Here is a 23657-nt window from a genome sequence, read left to right on the forward strand (position 1 = left end):
TTTTCCCAGAAAATAAGCTTTAGCAGTTTTATCATATGATCTTTTGTTTTCCTGTATACTGGGCTGCTTGCCACAAAAATTCAATAGAATGCAAATTAAAAATTAAAAGGCCTTTCCAATTTAAGAATGAATGGTGAAAATATGAAGAATGTGCACTACCTTTTTTTATGATGCTACTGTCCTTTGGGTGATCACAATCAGTCTTTCAGGGGTTGAAAATAAATTGAATAGTCTTTTTATATATATTTATATTATACATATGTGTATATAGAGATGTGTTTGTGCACAGATACAGTCTTTATGGATTATGCCTTAGGTGTAGTGTCTGATCTACTGGGATTGCAGGTACTCCTAAAGGAGGTACTTGCTGCAGTAGTACATTTAAATGGCAATAAAATTCTCACCTTCTTAGCACTGCAGGAACAGGGATTGAATTAGTTTAGAAAAGACAGCACTTAAAAATTAGAATATGTGATTGGGTGTCACGATCCTGCTCAGTATTTAAAAACCTTGATTCCCATTTCCTTCAGTACAATTGAAAGGGACTCAACTTTTGTAAGTCTTATCCTTTCATGTACTGAGAAATAGAAAATCTAATCAATGTTTTGCTACCTATTTCTAAATGTGCACTTGTGTGAGAACATGGAGATTCCTTATGGGTAATGTATAAAGGAACACATTTTATTTTATTTTACTTTATTTTATTTTATGAAATTTAGCTTTTGCCCTACTTATATTTATGTACAATATACATTATTATTGTGGACTGTAGTGCACTGCACAAGTTTTCTGTTTCAGGTTAAGAATTCTCAAGTTACAGAAGTATACACAGCAATAACAGTAGCGTACAATGTTAAACTTTCTAAATGCTTTGACAAGAATGGGAGGAATCAAGAAAGCAGAGGTGTTACATTAAATCTCACCTCATTCTGTAAGTGATTTTAAGATGCTATTTATCAGACTTAGACAGTCTAAGTTTACTAGGAAGTAAGAAATGCGTTCAAACACTGGCTCTTTTTGATGGTATACGTAGGACTAAGATGCGCTTCATGTCTTCAAGACAGAGTGCGCGTGTTGGAGACATTCAAATCCCTAGTTAGTACTCCCAGAGTTTATAAAGCTATAGATAATAAACAGCCGTCGTAAAGAAATGTCGTAGCTAATAAGACCATGCCCACTTGCAAGAGAATTAACAGAAAACAAAGATCTCAACTTCAAGCTGGGAGGGGATTAAGGCACACATCTGTGTCTTGGTTTTCATGGGAAAACCAGTGCGTGTGGATTGCAGTGATACATTGAAAAGGCCCCTTGCCACAACACGCTGTGGAATGCAGTCACAGTTTCTGCATAGCTTTTGAATCTAGTGATATTCAGTTTAGAGGAATCTTAAGAGTGAAGAATGGAATTATGGTCACCAGTTCTAGCACAATATGCTGACTACTGCTAGTGCTTTCATTTTCATGGTAATGTTCAAGAAATGCACTGAGGTCTTCCAGTGAGTTTTATTTGCTTAAAAGGGAAATTACTAAAATGCTTTTTATGTTGCTTTATAGAATTAAGATGGCAGGACTTCTTTTGGAAAAGAAATAAAATAGGGAATTACTTCTAAATACTGCTTCTGTAGCATTTTCAGTGCTTAGATGCTTGCAGTCAAACCTGAAATTAAAAAAAAAAAAAACAAACCCCACATATCAATAGTTACTCTAATTACCTATCAGAGCAGACAAGAGGAAAGCCAGAATTTGCTGGCTGAATTTCCATCCTTCTGTACATCACTTCCAACGATTCTGTACCACATAGCCTTGATAGGCCACTACCTCTGCTGTAGTGGTGAACGCTGACTTGGTAATGGATGGCTTAAATAAGGTTTATGATGTTCAAGGATTTTTCTAAGGATTCATACATAGACTTATGATTATGAAAAATTTATTGGATTTCATTTGAATATTTAGTGGGTGTTTCCCATTCTCACTTACTTTTTTCCTCTCATTGACTCTTCCAGTTATTTCTTGCAGTTGTGAAACAGTTTACCCCAATGTTTGGTCTAACCTGAAAAAAAAAAACCCACCAAAAACTCCACAGTAGTGGTAAATTTTTAACTGGTTTATTTCATTTACCAGATTGACTGTATGGGGATAAAGCCAGTTCACACTCACTCTATGTGCAATGTTTTTTCTGTCTGCAGTGCAAGACAGGATAGATAAAAATTGTTACCCCTGTTGCCTATTTATTAGGAGTTATCAGTCTATTCATTAACAACTGTGTCTCAGAATAGTATCTGTAGCAACCATAAATGACTTTGACAGTCTTATCAGTGAGGCAGAAATTACCTGGGCAGAGGAGCTAAACTTGCTTTTATTACTTGGAGGTGATCTCTCTATGTCAAGATAAAGTACAGCTGCATGATATTTTGGTCCATTTTTTGTGTTGATTAATAACATCAGGCTGAATCTCTAGAATAATTACAGACAGTCTCAGTAAAGCACAGAGTCAGGTCTATTCTGTATTGGTGAACTGACCTCCTACTGCTTGTATTGTTATTTGCACATACAGAACTCTAAACTTCCTGAAAGTTACTCCCCACAAAATGCAAAGTTACATCTCTTAAAGATTGTTTTTAAGTACCAAGAAGTGCTCCTGACCTGTTGATGTAACACACTTATGCTGCAGTGGTGAGGAATGACAAATACATAACAATGCTTTTTGCTCTGTACATGGGAATCCAGTAGAAGCATTAAACAAAACTGCCTGGAACAACTGTAGGCTGTATGGCTGAAAGAAGCTCCAGAAGGAAGAGAGATCTCTATGGTCCAAGAGATAGGTCTGCAAAGAGACATTTCTACTACTGCAACGCACTATCATAATCAGAGTGCAGTTAATAAATGGTTAGAGGAGGGGCTGATTCTGTGGGATTTGGAATGAGGTGGGCTACTGCCAAAGCTCCTGAGAGAATGGGAGTTGTCTGATTTCTTATTTTTATCAAAATTATGTCATTGCATTTTTATGAAATAATAGTTGAAATTTGTCATCCAAAATAAAAACTTCCTTATTTGAACATGGTGGTTATGTAATTGAAAAGAAATGCTTCAGAAAGAAGGGTTCATTTAATGTCCGTAGGCTTTCAGGTTATAGGAAACAGTATTTGCTATTTGTAGATCGATCATGTTAGTAGTGGTGCACTTGTCTGCTGTCAGCTGATAGCTTTGTGTTTGGGTACCTAGAAAAAATACTGAAGTGTTTCAGTGTATTAAACTATTAATATAGTATCTTACTGATTAAAGCTATTTGTCCAGAAAGCAGGACTTTAAGGATGGAGGACTCATCTAACTTAGGGAAGTCATACTACCAGTGAAAGAGCGCCCTATTTTCTAAGTGTGTCGTTCAGGTTAGGTGAGAAGCATTCAAGCAATTCTGTTCAAAAACCTCAACAATGAAGCCTGCATAGCCTAAGTTCACACTGGGTCGCATTTTACACTCAGTATTGTTATCATCATACTAAGTATTTAATTAATGGAAGCCCATAAAAGTTATTGGATAATTCTTTTAGGTTACTTTATTTTCATCTGGCACCATGATCTATTCAGTTATCTGCTTCAAGATGTGACTTTTGAAATGTCATCCTCCCATATAGTTTGAACCTTGCAGCTGGTATTCTGGGCAGTGAAGCCTCTTGTAAATACCTAACTCAAAATTATGAATTGTACAACGTGATCTAAGGGACTGCTTACTGGGTCTGTCTGGGATGGAGTTAATTTTCTTCGTAGCAGCCAGGATGGTGTTGTATTTTGGTTTGTTAATAACACACCAGTGTTTTCATTGCTGCTGAGCAGTGCTTGCATGCCATCAAGGCTTTCCCTTTTTCCCATTCTTCCCCCTTTCAAATGGCTGGGAGTGGACAAGAAGTTGGAAGGGGACATAGCCAGGACAGCTGACCCCAAGTGACTAAAGGGGTATTCCATACTATATAACATTATGCTCAGCTGTAAAAAAGTGTGAGGAGGTTTTTCTGGGGGAAGCAATCAATGCATGGAGGCTGGCTGGGGATCAGTCTACTTGTAGGAGTGGTGAGTGATTGTCTTTGCATCACTTTTCTTGTTTTTACCTTTGTCTTTGCTTCACTTATTAAATCATCTTTATCTTGAGGGGTTTGTTGCTTTTGTTCTTCCTATTCTCTCACCTAATTCTGCCTGGGGGGCGGGGAAGTGAGCAGGCTGCTGTGTGGATGCTTAGCCGCTGCCTGGGGTCAACCCACCACAGATTACTAAAAGGGATGCTGGTGGAAAAGGTAAAGATACTGAATTACTACACTAGTCCCAGCCATAGTGATAAGCTATTAAGGAGCAGAAGCAGGCATGTGATTCTTAGGCTTTTTGGTGTTGGACTGTTGTTTTTTTCCTGTTTTGTCTTTTGGTGCTTTGATTTTTTTTTTTTTTTTTTGTCTTGTTCTTCTAACAGGTGTTTTCACAAATTTTCATTGGGTCTTTTATTTTGTTTTATTTCACAATGGTATATCTGGATTCCTTGGTGTTAAGACTTTTTGCTAAATTAAAGATTACATATAATCATTCGCCAGTTTAAAAAAGAAGGCTACAAGATGTGGGAATTATAGGAAAAATTTGTTCAGACTGCTACCTACCATCTTCACAACTGGCACTCTGGAGATGCTTATGTATATAGCTGATCCCCAGTTCTACCCAATATGCAGTTTTCTTTCTCGACCCTTGAACTGCCAGCAAGGTTAAAAGGTGATTAGCTCTCTGCAAGACAAACAACCAACTGGTCTGTCAGCAGCGATTTCACAACAGAATGGCTTTCCAGTTTTTCACTTATAATTGCTAGAATTTGCTTTCCTCCACAATTCTGCAAGCTGCTACTATCAGACCTTAGTTCTGACTAACAGAATGAGTAGAAACATAAATAACTCTAAATAAGGACTGAGGAAAATCCTGCTTTTACAGTAGGTAATAGAATAAACTGTGGAAAATTGAAAATAATTTCTTTTCCTTCAAAAATAAGAGTATTTTTAGAAATAGTGTATTGGTGTGGAGAGATTGTGAATACAAATAATGTTAATTCAGAGATTAATATTGGGATTGTATTACTCATCTGAGGGGAAAATTAATTTTGTTTTCCTGGTGGCTAATCAGGTTATCACCTCCTATGACACAAAAGGAACAATCAGATCTCCTGAGGGGAGAGAGGTGGAAGCAAGGGGAAGATTAATTCAGTTGAGCTTCACAATGAAGGGATACCACCTGATATCCACTTGGCTGGGACTTTGGTTTTCAAGATATTCAAAATAAATTGTGAAGGGAAATGAAACACAAGGTGATTATTTGCTGATTCAACATAATCTTCCAGGTCGGTAAGCATCATGGAATCATAGAATAGCCTGGAAAGGGAGCTTAAATATCATAGTTCCAAAACCCTTGTCCACTGCTCCTGGCCACTAGACCAGGCTGCTCAAAGCCCCGTCCAGCCTGGCATTGAACATTTCCAGAGATGTGCCATGCACAGCTTCTCTGGGCAGCCTGTTCCAGTATCTCACCACCCTAACAGAGAAGAATTTCTTCCTAATGTCTAATCTAAATCTATCCTCTGTCAGTTTAAAGCCATACCACCTTGTCTTATCCCTGCATGCCCCTGTAAAAAGTCCCTCTCCAGCTTTCGTGCAGGCCCCCTTTAGGTACTGGAAGACTGCTTTAAGGTCTCCCCAGAGCATTCTCTTCTCTAGGCTAAACAACCGGAAAAGATTAAATAGAAAAAAACTTTGAAAATGCATGCCTAAAAAGGTACATAATGCTTAACTGCTCAACAAATATGTAAAATTCCATAGGGTAATAAACCCCATAGAATTATAGTTATAAATTAGTAAAATCAATAAAATCATAAAAAGAGTTATAATTTTTCAACTCAATAGATGATTCTAAAGTAGCAGAAATATATGCTTGTGAGTTACTAATTTTACTGAGTAGTAATATTTCAAAGATATTAATGAGTAGATTTTGTTAATTCATGCTGTGTCTAAAATCATTAAACTTATATCAAATTAAGATACATATTTACCATATGAAAACTGCAGTGTTATGTTCTCTAGGTTTAACTACATGTTAATACTTGAGTATGTTATTCAGTAATCATAGAATCATAGAATCATAGAATAGTTAGGGTTGGAAAGGACCTTAAGATCATCTAGTTCCAACCCCCCTGCCATGGGCAGGGACACCTTACACTAAATCATATCACCCAAGGCCTTGTCCAACCTGGCCTTGAACACTGCCAGGGACAGAGCATTCACAACCTCCCTGGGCAACCCATTCCAGTGCCTCACCACCCTAACAGGAAAGAATTTGCTCATTATATCCAATCTAAACTTCCCCTGTTTAAGTTTTAACCCGTTACCCCTTGTCCTATCACTACAGTGCCTAATGAAGAGTCCCTCTCCAGCATCCCTATACCCCCCCTTCAGATACTGGAAGGCTGCTATGAGGTCTCCACACAGCCTTCTCTTCTCCAGGCTGAACAGACCCAACTTTCTCAGCCTATCATCTTCATACGGGAGGTGCTCCAGTCCCCTAATCATCCTCGTGGCCCTCCTCTGGACTTGTTCCAACAGTTCCATGTCCTTTTTATGTTGAGGACACCAGAACTGTACACAATACTCCAAGTGAGATCTCACAAGAGCAGAGTAAAGGGGCAGGATCACCTCCTTCGACCTGCTGGTCACGCTCCTTTTGATGCAGCCCAAGATATGGTTGGCTTTCTGGGCTGCAAGCGCACACTGAAGCTGGCTCATGTTCATTTTCTCATCGACCAACACCCCCAAGTCCTTCTCCACAGGGGTGCTTTGAATCTCTTCTCTGCCCAACCTGTAGCTGTGCCTGGGATTGCTCCGACCCAGGTGTAGGACCTTGCACTTGGCATGGTTAAAACTTCATGAGGTTGGCATCAGCACACTTTACAAGCATGTCAAGGTCCCTCTGGATGGCATTCCTTCCCTCCAATGTATCAACTGAACCACACAGCTTGGTGTCATCGGCAAACTTGCTGAGGGCGCACTCAATCCCACTGTCCATGTCACCAACAAAGATGTTGAACAAGACCAGTCCCAACACTGATCCCTGAGGGACACCACTTGTTACTGGTCTCCAGCTGGACATTGAGCCATTGACCACAACTCTTTGTGTGCAACCATCCAGCCAGTTCTTTATCCACCGAGTGGTCCACCTATCAAATTGATGTCTCTCCAATTTAGAGACAAGGATGTCATGTGGGACAGTGTCAAACACTTTACACAAGTCCAGGTAGATGACATCAACTGCTCTACCCCTGTCCATCAGTTCTGTAGCCCAATCATAGAAGGCCACCAAATTGGTCAGGCAGGATTTCCCCTTAGTGAAGCCATGCTGGCTGTCACCAAGCACCTTGTTGTTTTTCATGTGCCTTAGCATGCCTTCCAGGAGAATCTGCTCCAAGATTTTGCCAGGCACAGAGGGGAGACTAACTGCTCTGTAGTTCCCTGAGTCATCCATTTTCCCCTTCTTGAAAATGGGGGTTATATTTCCCCTTTTCCAGTCATCAGGAACTTCACCTGACTGCCATGATTTTTCAAATATGATAGACAGTGGCTTAGCTACTTCATTTGCCAGCTCCTTCAGGACCTGCAGATGGATTTCTTCAGGTCCCATGAATCTGTGTATGTTCAGGTTTTTAAGATGGTCTCAGACCAGATCTTCTCCTACAGTGGGCCCAAGGTCTTCAATACTTGAGGCAACATCCTTGTGACACTTGGAGAAAGTAAAAATAAAGTTTTCATTTATTATCCATAGAGGGCTTAATACTTTTTGATTCCTGACAAAAATAATCAGCAGTACAGATCATAGTTCAAGAGTAATGCTCATTGGTTTGCTAGATTGCCCAGGTAGTTGCCACATTAATATGTATAGATATCCTTACAGACATACACAATTCTCTGACCCAAGTCTGACACTTAACTTCAGGTTATCCCTTGACCTTTTACAGTTTTCACTGCAGGAATCTTTTCAGTTTATAGATGCTCTTTCTCCCTATAGAGAAAAAGTTTTGAAGTAAAAAAGAACAGTGTAATTGAAATACGACAAGTATAAAATGAGAGATTGAGCTGTTAAATGAAGGAAAAGGCAAGTATTTTTCTACAAAGACTGTGCATGTTTCATTTCTTGGAGATCTATATTAACACTGCTAAGATTAATGTTCACAGTACTTCGGGCTGTGATCTGCGTATTGACCTGAATAGTTAGTTGTTTGTACTGCAGTTCTGTCATTCTGTTAACAGAAGAAATACTTTGCTAATATTGGAATGCTGATTCTACCAGATCCAGAAGAACCAGTAACTGAGATTTTCTCATATCACATAACAATTGTCTGATTCCTTTGAATATCATTAAACTGTTTGAGGGGAGAGTTGTGTGCTTTCCCATTTTATTGGTGCTTTATAAAATTAGTTTTTTGATTTCTCAATTTTAATAAATTATTTCTGTTGAGAGTTGTGTTCCCCAAGCCCTCACACATGTCCTAACAAAAGCAGTCTGTTCTTCTAGTTCTTTAGACACACTATAGTAGTAACAGGCTGATGCTACTTACAGAGCATTTTAAACATCAACTGTTACCAAAAAGAAAAAAAAAAGACAATAAAATTGTACACACTTTCTGAAATAGTCTTTATCCATTACTGCAAAGTTTAGCTGGAATTGCTGTATTAATTAATTACTGTATGAATGCAAGTTAAAAAAAAAGTGTGTGGAATTGCACAGAAATTTACCAGTGTCTTAAACCACCTCAACATCACACTATTTCCAGGAACTGCAATGTGTTAAAGTAATGCAGATGCAGTAGAGTGGAAATAAGAAATCAATCTCTGTAAAAATTATATTGAACACATAGAGAAAAGTGTGTTAATTTTTGTGGGGGTATATGTTTTGTCATCATATCCCTAAAGAAATTAAATAGAATAATCAAACCAAACAAGCTTTGTGGTTGCAGAGAGATGACAAACAAGTCTCAGGAAAATGTCAGAGAGGAAACAAAAGGAGTAGCAGAAGGAAAGCATAGGAAACCTGTTCAAGTGACTTTTTGAAAGGGCTTTTGCTGGTGCTTTTCCTGATCTCACTCAAGTATCTTTTTTTTTTTTTTTTTAAGTAAAAACTTAAAATATGTAGTGACCAACCTAGAGATAAAATAGTTTTCTTTCTCATATATATGATTTTAGAGAGCTTCCTTAATCCAAACTTGTAGAAAAAAGGAAAACAAGATACATATTTCCACAACCTTAACATTACCACTTCCTTTCTCTTTGCTCATGACAGCTCAGGAGAGAGGAAGAGGAATATGATGGAGATTTCACTAGAACAACATGGAAGGGATATGCTGTAAAATATCTTAGGGAATCCATCCTTACAAGTACCCACTGCGTCTCCCTTTATTTTTTCCAAAGTATTTTTACATGAAATGCTTTTAATCTTTGGAAGATAGTTTGAACATTTTCTGAATATTCTTCTTTGATAGTTTTACAATTGTTTCCTAAGGAAAAAAAAAAGTGACAAGAACAAAGCCAAAACCTTTAGCATATTGTACTTTTTTACCCTAGCTGATTTTGAACACTGACTGTCGCTGGATATTGGAAATGTAGAGATTTTTACATTTCAGCTTTTCTATATGTAGTTTCTGTGTATGAAATCTGTTTTATTAAGTTTGTTGTCTTCCCAATATGTTGCTGTAAACTTTTATTTCTTTAAGCAGGTAATTTGGGGCATGGAGTAAGTTGGATTTTGACTGGCATAAGGTTTTGATGTGCTCCAGGCTAAGAGGCTATCCCCAGTTACACACAGGCATATTAACAGAAACAACATGGCTAGAATCCATCAGCCCTATATATTACTGACAGGGAGCTTGATGAAATTATCTCTGACCACTTGCTTTCCCCATTATTGGGATATTTACTTTTGGGATCAGCCAAAGCAGGCATGTAGGTTTGAAAGCATTTGTAAGTTACTCAAACACAATGCAGTTTTGAGACAGCTGCAGAAGACACTGCAAAATTTCTATAAATAACTTTTCATGAAGAAACTTTAATCATGAAACATTCACTAAGTTTCTGTTTAGTTAAAGTATTTTAATGTATTTTTTTGGACTAGAGATACCAAAAATTAAAGATATCAAGCTTCTGAAGATTTTACTTTGTTAACTTCATCTCATAGTTCTCATGGAGTTCCTTTGTAGTTGCTTTAGTTCTAAAAGAATGCTTTAGTCATCTATTATGTGGACAGCAAATACATGTCACAGTGGGTACATAGCTGCAAAACAGCTGCATGCATCAAGGAGCCGAAGCAGGAACTAAAACAAGTGAATGCACTGTTTTATTTGGGATCATTTATTAGTGGTTTAACATAGTTGCTTTCACTAGTTAAGACTTACCATATGTTTTAGAAAATTTGCTACTGCTATGTAAGTGGGCAGTAGCAGAAAGAGTGAAAAAAAAAACGTTAATAGCAAGAATGCTAATTTGTGATATTAGCATGCGGAGGAAAGTTCTGTTTTTCGTAGTTAGCCTGTTCTTTCAGCTCCTCTATAGAATTTTTCTGAGCTATTTTCTTGGACCTTTGGTCATAGTAAACCAGCAGCTGTGTTAGACAGTGAGACAGATAATTAAAAAGTGGTTTTCACCTTGTTTACATGAAAAAGATCAGGGTTCAATTTCATTTCTCTGGGTGCTTATTTGCCGTAAGTATTCTGTACCTCAGCACTGCATAAAAATAAAGCTATGTAAAATCAGCAAATTATAGTATAATTTTAAAATTTTGTGGGATGTACAGTTCAACTTCACTGTTTCCAGGTGCTGTAAGAAATGTGATTGTTTCATCAAGGAATGTATCTGGCAGCATTCCTCATTAAGAAGCAAGTTATAGTATATTTTTTGTCTCCAGTGTCTTTTACATGTAAATGATAAAACTTGCATGCTTTGAAATACATTTTTTGCCATTTAAATTTGCACCCTGTTGCACCTTTATTGTGCTTCCATAAAGGATAGCAAAATTTCAGAGAAAGCTTTAAAAACATGAAGTAACATATTATGGTACCCATGTTAAATGTATACCTAAAATATTACACAATTTCCATAACATACTTGTGGAAATCTCTTCTTTCAAGCTTTAATCATGTTAAGAAAGCATTTACAATTAAGTAGTTCAGATTTCAGTACTACTATTTTACCCCCATCTACTTCACAATCAATTACCTGGGTCAGAGAAGCAGCAAGTAGTCTCGCATTATGAGCATTTATGATGTGCATAATCTTTGAGCACAAAAGCAGAATTACTATAATTAAAAGTGATGGAAGAATGCAGCCACTTTGCACAAAGGAGCTATGGGAAGAACTGAAGTCTTTGTTAAGCTATGGACACAAAATCTAGCATTTTTTAGGTAAAGCACAACAGAGAGTGCAGCTGGGCAGCTGTACTTTTAATCAGTACTTCCTAGGGATAAAAGGAGTTAAGATTTAAAAAAAATAAAATAAAGATTCTGTCTCTTAATCTTTTTTACTTAGTATTTTATTTATAAATGTTGAAAGACCTACAAAGGATTTTTAAAAAATTATACTAGCTTTTTAGTCATAAATAAAAGAGTTCTCTCTTCTATCTTCTCCCACCTTTATAAAACTGAGCACTGTGGAGAGAGACCAAATACTTAAACTAAAGGGGAATGTTCCAGTATGAATAAAAGTATGTAAACTACCTGTGGATAAGTCTGGAGGGTCTTTGAAAGGGCTGTTAGGAAGAGAAATTACCTGATTTTGAAACAGAACTTGATAGATTTAGGAAACGTGCTGTAGGATATCCCTTGTTTTATTCCTGAGGATGGCTAGGAAGACCTGTCCACTCTTGGTTCCTTTCCTTCTCATTTCTCCCTCCCAACCTTCCTTTTTCTATCTAAACAATGGTTTGTGCTTTTTACTTATTCACTGCCTTATATTGGGTGACTCTCAGTTTTCATCAGGGTATAAAGAGATATATATGGCTGCATATTCTAGCTCAGTGTTAATAAGAGGACCAAGCTGCAAGCTAAAACAGTTAGTGTACACCCTTGTGATATTGAATAGATTGTGTTTGTAAAAGATTAGACTTATGCTGTTTACAGAAGGGAAAGAGGTTTTTTGCATTTTTGCAAATTTCCTGAATTGAAAAGGGAAATGTAAGTTATGTAGAGGACTTACACCCAATAAAATTAACTCATTACCAAAATTGTATTTCTGATCACAATGGAGGTTAACTCCTTTGAGATCACTGTATGAGCTGCATGTAAGTATTGTTTGTCTTCAAACCGCCATTGACTTAATGGGAGTGTTATCTAAAGAGTGAATGTCTTAGCACTCACTAATCTTAACAGTCAAATTCTTAGCAGCTGTCACTAATATTTCAGGCACATTTGTTTAGCCACTGAACTGAGGCTTGATAATTGCACCTGCTCTTTTTCCTTATTGTAGATAGCAGACAAAACACTCAACAGAGCATGAGCATGGCGTGTATTGATACAATTCAGGTGGCAAAAAAGCTAGCACATTGTATCAAAACTATTAACTGGATCAGGAATTCAAAAGGTTTTTGTTGTTGTTTTTTTGTCTAATAGACAAAATTAGACAGCAGCAAGTCTGATAGAAAAAAGTGTAGCCCTATACTTAAACAAATACAGCTTTAGCTGTATCCAGCCATGTCAGTGTGGGGGAACAGAAATTAATTCTTCAGAAGACTAACATGTCAGATTTGTGTAATGTTCCCTGCATCAATTAGAATGATTTTTTTCCAGTATAGGAAATATTCAGTTCTGGATAAAGGAACATACTTTATGGTGACCTGTGCTGAATAAATATCGACCTGTACAGTAATCCAATTGCAAGGAATGAAGGTCTGTGGTCCTGAGGTAGTGTGCAGAAGGGTCAGGTATGGGACTTCACCAATCACAATTTTTTTCCTGATGTGTGCTGAATATTGCAGGTGATCTGCTGTTTTATGGTGATAGTAGTAGTTTCATGCCTGGGGAGCTGTGGAAACAAAAGCATTGCATACTGATGTACAAGGTTACTATTACTATGAAACAGAGCTGAATTTTGTCTCTAGGTATTCTTATTATCCTGTTATGTTCTGCATGTTGTAAATGTAAAAGACGAATGTTTTTTATTTTCTAGGTGCCCCAGTTCTTTAAGCCTGAAACAGTGAACATATGGATGATTACAAATAAATTCTGTACTTGAGCCAGAGTGAAGTGTGGTCTGTTGATCAGCCCATAGGTCTAGGACTTCTGTCTTGTACTTAAGCAGTGAATGTGTAGACAATAAAAGTAGTTCTTGGTGCTTCTTACATTTAGCCCTGTATTAACTCTGGATGTCTGTGAAATTTCTGTTAGATTAAGAAGACTTAGTACAAAAGGGTCATTATGGAAAAGTTTGTTGTAAGAAAAAGAAACAGTGCCCAAATTGTCAACAATTTCTAAATTGCAAATGCAGCATCTGAGCTGCTGGGTGCGATAACTTCAAAAGCTTCTGGTTTAACTTTTGCACTCAGTAGCACAAGACAGCCTTCAATAAATGCTGGTCATCATTCAAGTGAAATTACCTTCATTTAATACCATTGCCACTAAAAGATGGTAGAAATTTTCTGACTGATACTTTTCTCCTCAGAGACACTTTTTGTCAGATAAAATCCTTTTCTGGGAATGCTGCAGGTATGTTGTGAATACAAGAAAAAATGACAAAGAAAATTGAAGCAGTAACAGATACATGAAAACCTGTATTTAGTCTTTTTAATTCAATCTGTGCCAATTGGAGCCTATATAAACACAACCATTTAACTATCGTCTAGAAAGATTTTCAAATATATTTGAAGAATATGAACCTGCAGGGTTAGATTGCTCCAATTTGTTTGCTTGAAAAGGCCTGCATTTGGGATAGAGGTGTTTGCATTTCTACAGATTCTGATTTCACTTAAACATATGTGTTTCCAATCATACTCAGATAGATACGTGTTGTGCATTTGAACTGGAAGTGGCAGCTTGATACTATAGTGTGTGTTGCTGACATACGAGACATACAAGATATGTCAGTAATGATTTAATAAAGTTTAAACTAAGAATGTTATGTTTGCTTTCTGTTAATTTGGCCATTTCCGTCTGTGTGATTTTTTGATACCTGAGACAATTCTTTCTGTTTTGTAAGTTTAACACTAGATGAGTAAACATACTGCTTAATCTAAAATCGTGAGTTCTGTGGCTTTCAACTCTTTTCAATTATAGTACACTGGTAACAGTTGAGACTGACTTCAATTTCCAGGGAGAAGTCCCTGTAATGCTCTGATAGTCTTAGAATTTTTTGAAGGATAGCAGTGTTACTTTCTCAGGGATGGATCTTCATGCTTCAGGTAATAGTTAGCCGTGGCTTTTTGTTCCATTTTCATTCTGAAGGTTTAGGAATTTTTAAAAAACTTTTAGTTCTCTAGATTTCATTATTTTTTTAACTATTATATGACATACTCTAATTTATATGTTTTACTACAACTTTTTGGTTGTTTGCCTGTTGCATTACAAGCCTGTACATAATCTTGCACCCAGGTACTTGTCAAGGTCAAGACTTGCACATTGTTGAATTTCAAGTGTTTTATTTGTGAAATGCATATACCTCAAGATCAGACATTTATCTGGAGATTCACTTTCTTCTACTTCAGAACTTTTGCTTCAGACTTTTAATCTGACATAGGTATTTGATTTTAAATTTTCATCTGTACATGTGAAATAGGATTTGTTTCATCTAACTTTAGATATTTAAAATGTAAAATTCCAGACTCTCCATAGTTAGAGATAGAGACCTGTGGGTGATGATTCCTGCTTATCCAAAGATTTTTACTGATTTCTAGAAAAAATATTAACATCTACTTTAAAGTTGAGTCTTTTAAATGATCAAAGTTAAATTATGTGATTTCTGCTCTCAAAACAGGGCCATATGGGTGAATTCATACAAAAAAAGCATGCTCCTTTTCAGTTTTAATTTCTGTTACAGTTCTGATCTATAATAAGGCAGAACCTGATTGAAATGGCCAAACCCCTGCCTAAACCCCTAATCAGTGTGAATATTAGTGATCAGATATGTCTGAAGGGTTAGAGTAAGCCACAGTAAACACAAGGCACCAGAATTTTAAAAAGAATGCACATCAGATATGAATGGTGACATTGACTTGCTTGCCTATAGCTATATATAGATTGTCCTTAAAATGTGTGTTGGCTGTAAAAGTGAGGCAGCAAAGGCTATTTGGTTTTCCTAAAATGAGAGTCATATTTTTCCCTGCACACTCTAGATTGTAGTTAGCTAAGTGAGACCTACAAACTCCCATTTATAACATTCTCTCTGTTCTATGCTTGAGAATTGCATATGAAAAACAGAAGCATAATAAACCCTGTCTCGATGAATGCATTTAAGAGGTATGCAAAATCTGTACATGACAGTATCGTGGTTTAAACCCTAGCCAGACAGCTTGTTCACTCACTCCCAGTGAGTGGTGCCAGGCTGAGAGCAATTGAGGCCACCCCCCCCCCCCCCCCCCCCCCCCAGGACTCTCCCCTTCCCCGCTCCCGGAAGAACGGGGAGGAGGATCAAAAGGGTGCAACTCCTACGGGTTGAGACAAGAACAGTCCAGCAACCAATGTACAACACAAATCACCACCGCTACCACCACCAACAACAATGATAAGGGAAAATAACAAGGGAAGAGAATACGATACCACCGGCCAAGAAATGAATCCGACACAGAAGCCCGTGTCTTTCCAGGTAACTCCCAGTTACCCCCCCCCACCCCAGGCATGACGTGCTGTGGTATGGAATACCTCCCTGGCTAGCCTGGGTCAGGCGCCCCGTCTCTGCTTCCTCACGGCTTCCCCTCCTCCCTGGCAGAGCATGAGCCTCACAAAGTCCTTGGTCAGGGTAAACATCACTTAGCAACAACCGAAAACATCGGTACCACCAGCACTGTTCCCGGGCTGGAAGTCAAAGCACAGCAGCGCACCAGCTACCACAAAGGAGAAAAATGACTGCTACTGCTGAACCCAGGACAGACAGCTAGCATGAGAAGCAAGGATTTTCCTTAATGCCCTTTTCTCCTTCACACATATGAACACCCAAGTAAGTGCAGGCACACACAGCTGCAGTAGATGTATTTCATAGAATCATAGAATCAGCTAAGTTGGAAAAGTCCTTTGAGATCATCAAGTCGAACAATTACCCCAGCTTTGCCAAGACCACCACTAAAGCAAATCACTGAGGGCCTCGTCTGCACAATTTTTGAACACTTCCAGGGTCAGTGATTCCATCATTTCCCTGGGCAGCCTGTTCCAATGCCTGATCACCCTCTCTGTGAAGAAATTTTTCCTCGTATGCAACCTAAACTTCCCCTGACCCCTATTTGGAACAAGAGACTGACCTCCACCTCACTACAACCTCCTTTCAGGTAGTTATAGAGAGCAATAAGGTTCCCCCTGAGCCTTCTCTTCTCCAGACTAAACAACCCCAGTTCCCTCAGCTGTCCTTCATAAGACTTATTCTCCAGACCTTTCACCAGCTTTGTTGCCTGATTTTCTCGACCTGCTCCAGCACCTTAATGTCTTTCTTGTAGTGAGATGCCCAGAAATCAACTGTGGTTTGTTTGTCTGTTTGTTTGTTTGTTTGTTTGTTTTTAACACTTTTACAATTCTCCTTTTATATTAATACTACAGTAGGGAAACAGTGAAACAGTAAATGTTACTCAAAAGCTATATTTTTTTTAGTTTTGGACTTACTGGACTTGTGCAAAAGCTTCAGCACCACAAAGCAGTGCATTAGTATATAATGTTTATACCTATTAGGAAGCTAAAATTATTTATTGTTATTATAGAATCATAGAAAAGTTAGGGTTGGAAAGGACCTTAAGATTATCTAGTTCCAACCCCCCTGCCATGGGCAGGGACACCTCACACTAAACCATGTCACCCAAGGCTCTGTCCAACCTGGCTTTGAAAAGCGCCAGGGATGGAGCATTCACAGCTTCCCTGGGCAACCCATTCCAGTGCTTCACCACCCTCACATTAAAGAACTTCTCCCTTACATCCAATCTAAACTTCCCCTGTTTAAGTTTGAACCCATTACCCCTTATCCTATCATTACAGTCCCTAATGTAATTCCATCCCCATCCTCCTTACAGGCCCCCTTCAGATGCTGGAAGGCTGCTAGGAGATCTCCTCACAGCCTTCTCTTTTCCAGGCTGAACACCCCCAACTTCCTCAGCCTGTCTTCATATGGGAGGTGCTTCAGTCCCCTGATCATCCTCGTGGCCCTCCTCTGGACTTGTTCCAACAGTTGCATGTGTTTTTCATGTTGAGGACATCAGAACTGCACACAATACTCCAAGTGAGGTCTCACGAGAGCAGAGTAGAGGGGTAGGATCATCTCTGACCTGCTGGTCACGCTCCTTTTGATGCAGCCCAGGGTACGTTTGGCTTTCTGGGCTGCAAGTGCACACTGCCGGCTCATGTTCATTTTCTAATGACTGATCCATAGTCATTAGTTACCCCTCTGTGCTACTTGTTGAATTTTTTTCAGCCATACGTACTTGGCCTGAGCTTGGATTTTACATCAATTACATGAGGGGCTTTAAGAAAATAAAGTAATTAATCATTCACTAACTTTATACATATACTCATAGAAAACTTTTCCAATTAGCTTTGTTGGTCAATGACTCCAAAGTTCAGTGGTTCTATCAGTACAGTGTGGCAAAAAAGATTGATTTACTGTCTTTTACAACCATTTTAATAACATTTAAAAGAGTGTGATGTGTTTGTGAAGGCTCCATTGCAATTTAGCTTAGCATAAATAGTGCAAAGTCATTAGGTGGTGTGGCAGGGCTAAAAGAAGAACATCAGTTCATTTCAAGGCCTAATGCTGATATTAATGAAGTTTGGGAAGACAATCAACTGGAGACTGAAAAGTTATTGCAGTCTAATTTAATTGTATACAAGGATATACTTACATTTTATTCAATTTTTATCATTCATATTTTTCATCTCTAGATCAGTTTATTTATACATATGAAAAGCATGCAAATTTTTGTGTCTGAACTGTATTTCACATATGATCCAATGTGACTATTACAAAAGTCTATTTTATCTTTTTAACATAGCAAGCATAACCTTTATATGTATGTGTACATATACATACATACATATGTAGCTTAGCTATATATGCCATAATGATAGTGAAGCTCTACAAGACATAATGGTTTTTAGTTTACATTCAGCTCATCAGTAATGTATTGCAAAAGAGAACTATATTCAGTAATACTAATTTTGAATCTTGCTGATGAAAATATTAAGTGGCTACAGAACTGTATGAATACCCTAATAATTAAAGTATTACTTTCAAGGAAACATTTATGTAAATTGACATAACTTTCATGAGTTTCTGAGCATATTGTGCAAAATAAATCCACAAAACAAGATTCTATTTTAATATTCTAAATCTATTCTAGTTTAATTTAATTAAGCTACTGAGCTTACCTTCACTTAAAAATAGTCTAGAATTTATGATTAGATGTAATGTCGAAATCAAGAATCTTCAAATCAGGCAAATTTAAAACAAAGCATCCAGTTACAACACAATTTCAGAGGAATTTTAGAATGATGTGGTAGCTGAAATTTGATTAAAAGTTTTGCACATGTGTATATATATATAGGTCTATTATAATATATATATAAATACCCTTTGTATATATACCAAAGACTTTTTATGTATATCATATATGCATAATATTCTGCAGATAAAGGGAGGAACTATATTTGTTAGAGAAAAGTAGCAGAGGTACCAATAATTTTCAGTCCTTTAGTAAGTAATAGTCTATGCTATTGCAGGAGAGAAGGGGCAGAGGATTTCAGGAGACATAGAGTTCTTATACATTAGAACTCAAAACACATTTGTTAGCTTGGCAGACACACTTTTGTATTACCTTAAAGAAGGATTCTAATTTTTCTGTGCTTCAGTTCCTGGTTATTCCTATTGTGATCATCCTGAGGTGGTTTAGTGAGAAATATTGATTTTAATGGGAATTTTTTTCCATAATGAGACATCAGGTACTCTTATAGTCAATTGTTAACAAAATCGTTGGAACACCTCATATCAGAGTACTGGGTGTGAGTAGGTAGCACGGTATCAGTAGTTGTTGTATTTTTGGGTAGTAAATCATTTAAATGTGGATTAAGCTGGGGGGCGGGGGGGGGGGGGATGTTGGTGTAAAAATACTTGAACAGAGAACAAGAAAAGTCAAGAAATGGGGCTTTTGGGGAGAGTAATCGGTCTATCAGGGAGGAGGAACTTGAAAGGAAATGAAGGTTCTTTGGGGGAAACTTGCTGAAGCTGATGGCACTTACCTTTTCTTCTTTTTGTTCTTTTTTAATATTTCTCTTATGCATCCTCTACCCATTTGCCTCTGGACCCACATTCCTCAAGCTCACTAATCTGATTGGACTCCTTGTTAGGTGCTTTCTCTGACCTTATTGAGCTCTTTCTTCTCCACTGTACAGCTGGATTTCCTAACTTAATGAGTGGGAAATGTTATTGTTCCCTCTCAGGGATTGATCTGTGGTTATTAGTGCTACTGCAAGTTGTTACCAGTGGAGGTCACTGTTTGATGGACTGAAAGATGAGTGGGGAGGATGGAGGCAGACACTGTAAGTCTTTGTTAAAAGATACGGATTTTGCACGTACAGTAAACAGTAAGGTTTTAGCAACAGTACTTTATATGGGAAATTCATATGTCACTCAATCAGTCAAACCAGAACATGTCCAGATAATGTTTTCTTCAGTGTTAGTGCTAGGCATTTTACAGTCACTTCTCTTGCTCACACTTTTCCAGAATATTTTTATATCCTAAAATTCTTAGCTTGTGTGACTGCTTACTTGATTTCTTCACTTGTCCTGGGTTTTCATATCCACCAGGCATAAGATTGATGTTTTCATGTAGGTCATAGAATCATAGGATGGTTGGCATTGAAAGGAACTTTAAAGATCATCTAGTTAGTGCCAACCCCCCCTGCCTTGGGCAGGGACACCTTCTACTAGATCAGGTTGCTCAAAGCCACATCCAAACTGTCCCTGAACACTGCCAGGAATGGGGCATCCACAACTTTTCTGGACAAACTCTTCCAGCGTCTCATTACCCTCACAGTAAAATGGTACAAGCATTACTTCAGGTGCACAAGAGGAAGAGTTACAAAATTGGAGGTGATTCTGCATCTCATAATGTTGGCAGTGTAGTGTCTTGCTAAAATTGTGGAAACGACACAACCACCAGCATCTTCCAAGTACAACATTAGGCCAGTAAACATGTAGTTTGTGGTTAGTTTGATGCAATTACTTTTCTGCTTGATACATGCATGCTTTGATTGTGTTCAGATTAGAGGCCACAAGCCTTAGCATCCTGTTCAAACAAACAGGATCAGGGTTCTGGACCCTGCGTACAGGCCACATGTAAAGCAAATGCAGTACCTGTTTCCTGAGCATCATGAATATGAAACTAGAGAATACCTCTGCCCTTAAATAGAAATCAAGTTCCATTCAAGATTTTATTTGAAGTTCTGTGTTTAAAAAAGCTCCTTACGCAGTATCAAGCTATGCCTTTAAGTTAATTCTGATGTGTTAGTACATGTCTCTATACACATATGTGTTTGTGTGTGTGTGTGTGTTCCCTTCTGGTTAGCAAATGCGTCCAGATAATGAAGACAGTCACAAAAGTCAAGACTGTATTTGAAACAGAGAAATGTGCTTCATGTATTACCTAAATTGATCAAATCAAATACTTATACCTTTTTGTGTCTTTTTATATGTATACACACACAATTAATGTATTATCTTCATAAACATGTTTCCCTACTACTTTATGCCAGTTTTATTACATCAATTTGTTTTTTAAAAGTTGTGTTCAGCTGGTACATAAACTCAAATTGCCCACCAAATTGTTTATTTGGATTGTTCCATTGGTCTTGCCTACTCTTATCTGTTGTTGGTGTGACTTAACCCTCAAGATATATTTTTTGTTCCCAGTCAGAAATGTTCATACTGAGTTTATTCTAGATCAACAGAGATGTTGATTTGATTGTAAGTAATGTGCTTTTCATGACTGGTGATTCTTTGGTTTAAAGTAGCTGTTATTTGTCACACTGACAGGTACACCTATTGAGAAATGCTGGCGATGAAGTTACCATCACTGTTCAGTACCTCAGGGAAGCTCCATCATTTTTAAAGCTCCCATTAGGTAAGAGGAAATTAATGAATAAAAGTAATTTGTTTTCCTCTTTGCAGTATTCTTATAATAAGATGACAGTGACAGAAATAGGAATTAAATCCTTGAGTGGTTTACAGGAAGAAAGAGAAAACTGCATGTACTTTGTTGCTTAACATGTAAGGATCTAATGCATACTGCATGACTGCTTCTGTATAGTTTATTCAAAATAAAACTGAACAACTCATTAAAATGAAGTACAATCATGGGTGATATCTGAAAGCTGTTCTACAGAAACTTTGCCTGAATACAATAAAATAGTGTTTGCAAACATCTGAATCATACATTCACACTGAAGAGTATTTTCAGGACATTTTCCAAACAAATGGATAACATTAATTATGTGTATTTCATACATTTTGATCATTTTTGTCAGAGTAGAATTATAATGTGACAACTGAGTAATTTAAAGGTAGCAATAGTAAATTGTTTATGAAAAATGCAGATGAGGGAAGTTGTTGGTTGTTCTGGTTAGCAAATAAAAATATCCAAGACGCTCACTTTTAATTAGTGTTGCAAGTAGAAAAGTGCACATAATATATCAGCTAACTTAGTCAGACTGAATAATTTTGTACTAATTTATCTTACATATGATTCTCTTCCCAAATTAAGCAAAACAAATTTAAACTATGTCTAGTTCTGGGGATTTATGTAAGTTGTGCTCAGCTATGTGCATGTTTTTTTTTTCTTGACACTAACAGAATCATAGTTCTCATAGGTCTAGCTCTTGTCATTAGATGAGGTCTGTCATTTAATCTAGATTCTTAGACTTATTAAAAGCAAACCTGACAGGCCTCTACTAAGCTGAACTATACATTTCACGATAAAACTTTTATTTCAGATCTTACTATGTGTAATTTCCAGCTGAATATGTAATCTAAATTCAGAGAAATCTTATGTTTAAATTTGGAGGTATTTTCTGGTTAGTGTTCCTTTTAATGAAACTTCAAATTTTGTCTTCCTGACTTGCCTGCTAGGTAATCAGATGACTATAGTTCAATATCTATAATGTCTTGGATAACTGTGTCCAAGCTTAAATATGACTCTGGCAAGGTAGTGGGGTCTTAACCACTAAATTTTGTGTGGCCACATTCATTTGTGGTTACGACAGTCCTACAGGTAATTTTATCTCATCTTGTTGATTGCCATCACATACACATTTGGATTCTACCACTTGTGGTTGGTTAATCTTAGCTAAGAGCCAAGCTCCCACGCAGCCACTCTCTCACTCCCTCCCCTCAAACAGAACATGGGGAGAAGATACAATGAAAAAGCTCAAGTCAAGACAGAAACAGGGATACCACTTATTAATTACTGTCAGAAATAGTTCACACAGGTCCAGAAATATTGATGCCCTCTTGGTACATCATGGCTGCATTGCCTTTCCCACCAGGAGGCATTGCAGCCATTCTTGTCTGGGTGGCTGAGATTATGGCACTGCTTCCATAAAGTGCTACTTCTGGTAAGAGGAAGCAGTGATTAGCAGGGAGACTAGATCACCTTCTATCTCCATGTGACCAGAGGTGTATGCAAAACTTCTGTAGATTAGTAGCTTCCATGAACACTTGAACCAGGAACTTTCACCTTAGAAGACCCATAACTCTTATTCAAAGGGCCTCTTTCATGGCCTGTGGCCAGCTAGCACCATTTGGAGTCTGCCCCTGATTACTGTTGTTCAAAGAAAACCTGTTTGGAATAGGGAAGACAGTGACATTTTAGACAAGCTATCACAGAGTATCAAAAATCACAGCAGAGAAGCAAGGCTTCTTAAAGACACATCTTGGATACAAATTGCTCATTTTTGGTGGGTTATTAGGCTTGCCTCCTTTATGCAGAGCATGAGGAAATCTTTGGCAAGCATTATACTACCCTGCCCAGTCCCATGCATGATCCCACACCTTCAGTCCTATACTGCATGCTCAAGAAAACGACTTGTTAAGTATGATCAGACAAGTGAAGAATTTAAATGACCCTTGTGAACTGAACCTGGACTTCAGCACAGAACTCAGCTGCTCCTCTAGGGTGTTCTGTGCAGCCATCAAATGCAGGCTAAAACCAAGCTCAATGAGTCAGATACCTATGGTGACTTGACAGAAAAATTCATTTTGGTGTTGAGGAAATAAGCAAATAAGGTGTAGAATGGAAAATAGGTCTGGTTTTGGGCTGTACACTGAGAATAGTCGTAGGACAAACCACCCTATTTCTGGAAGAGCTTTTCACAAGCCCATGCACAAAAGGGAATTCTGGTCATGAAGCACCAGTGACACATATAACAAGCTA

General features: G+C 37.7%; 1 protein-coding gene across 1 annotated transcript in view; it reads left to right on the plus strand.

Moving 5' to 3' along the window:
- SNTG2 (syntrophin gamma 2) overlaps positions 1–23657 on the plus strand; it is a 169964-nt gene that overhangs the window by 38966 nt on the left and 107341 nt on the right. The window contains exon 7 of the mRNA XM_061461784.1: positions 21263–21350. Coding sequence (XP_061317768.1) covers positions 21263–21350 — 88 coding nt within the window. The remainder of the gene's footprint in view (positions 1–21262; positions 21351–23657) is intronic.

This window comes from Pezoporus flaviventris, unplaced genomic scaffold, assembly GCF_033815535.1.
Source record: "Pezoporus flaviventris isolate CSIRO_AGI_PZ_B2104156 unplaced genomic scaffold, CSIRO_AGI_Pfla_v1 ptg000031l, whole genome shotgun sequence".
Lineage (NCBI taxonomy): Eukaryota > Metazoa > Chordata > Aves > Psittaciformes > Psittacidae > Pezoporus > Pezoporus flaviventris.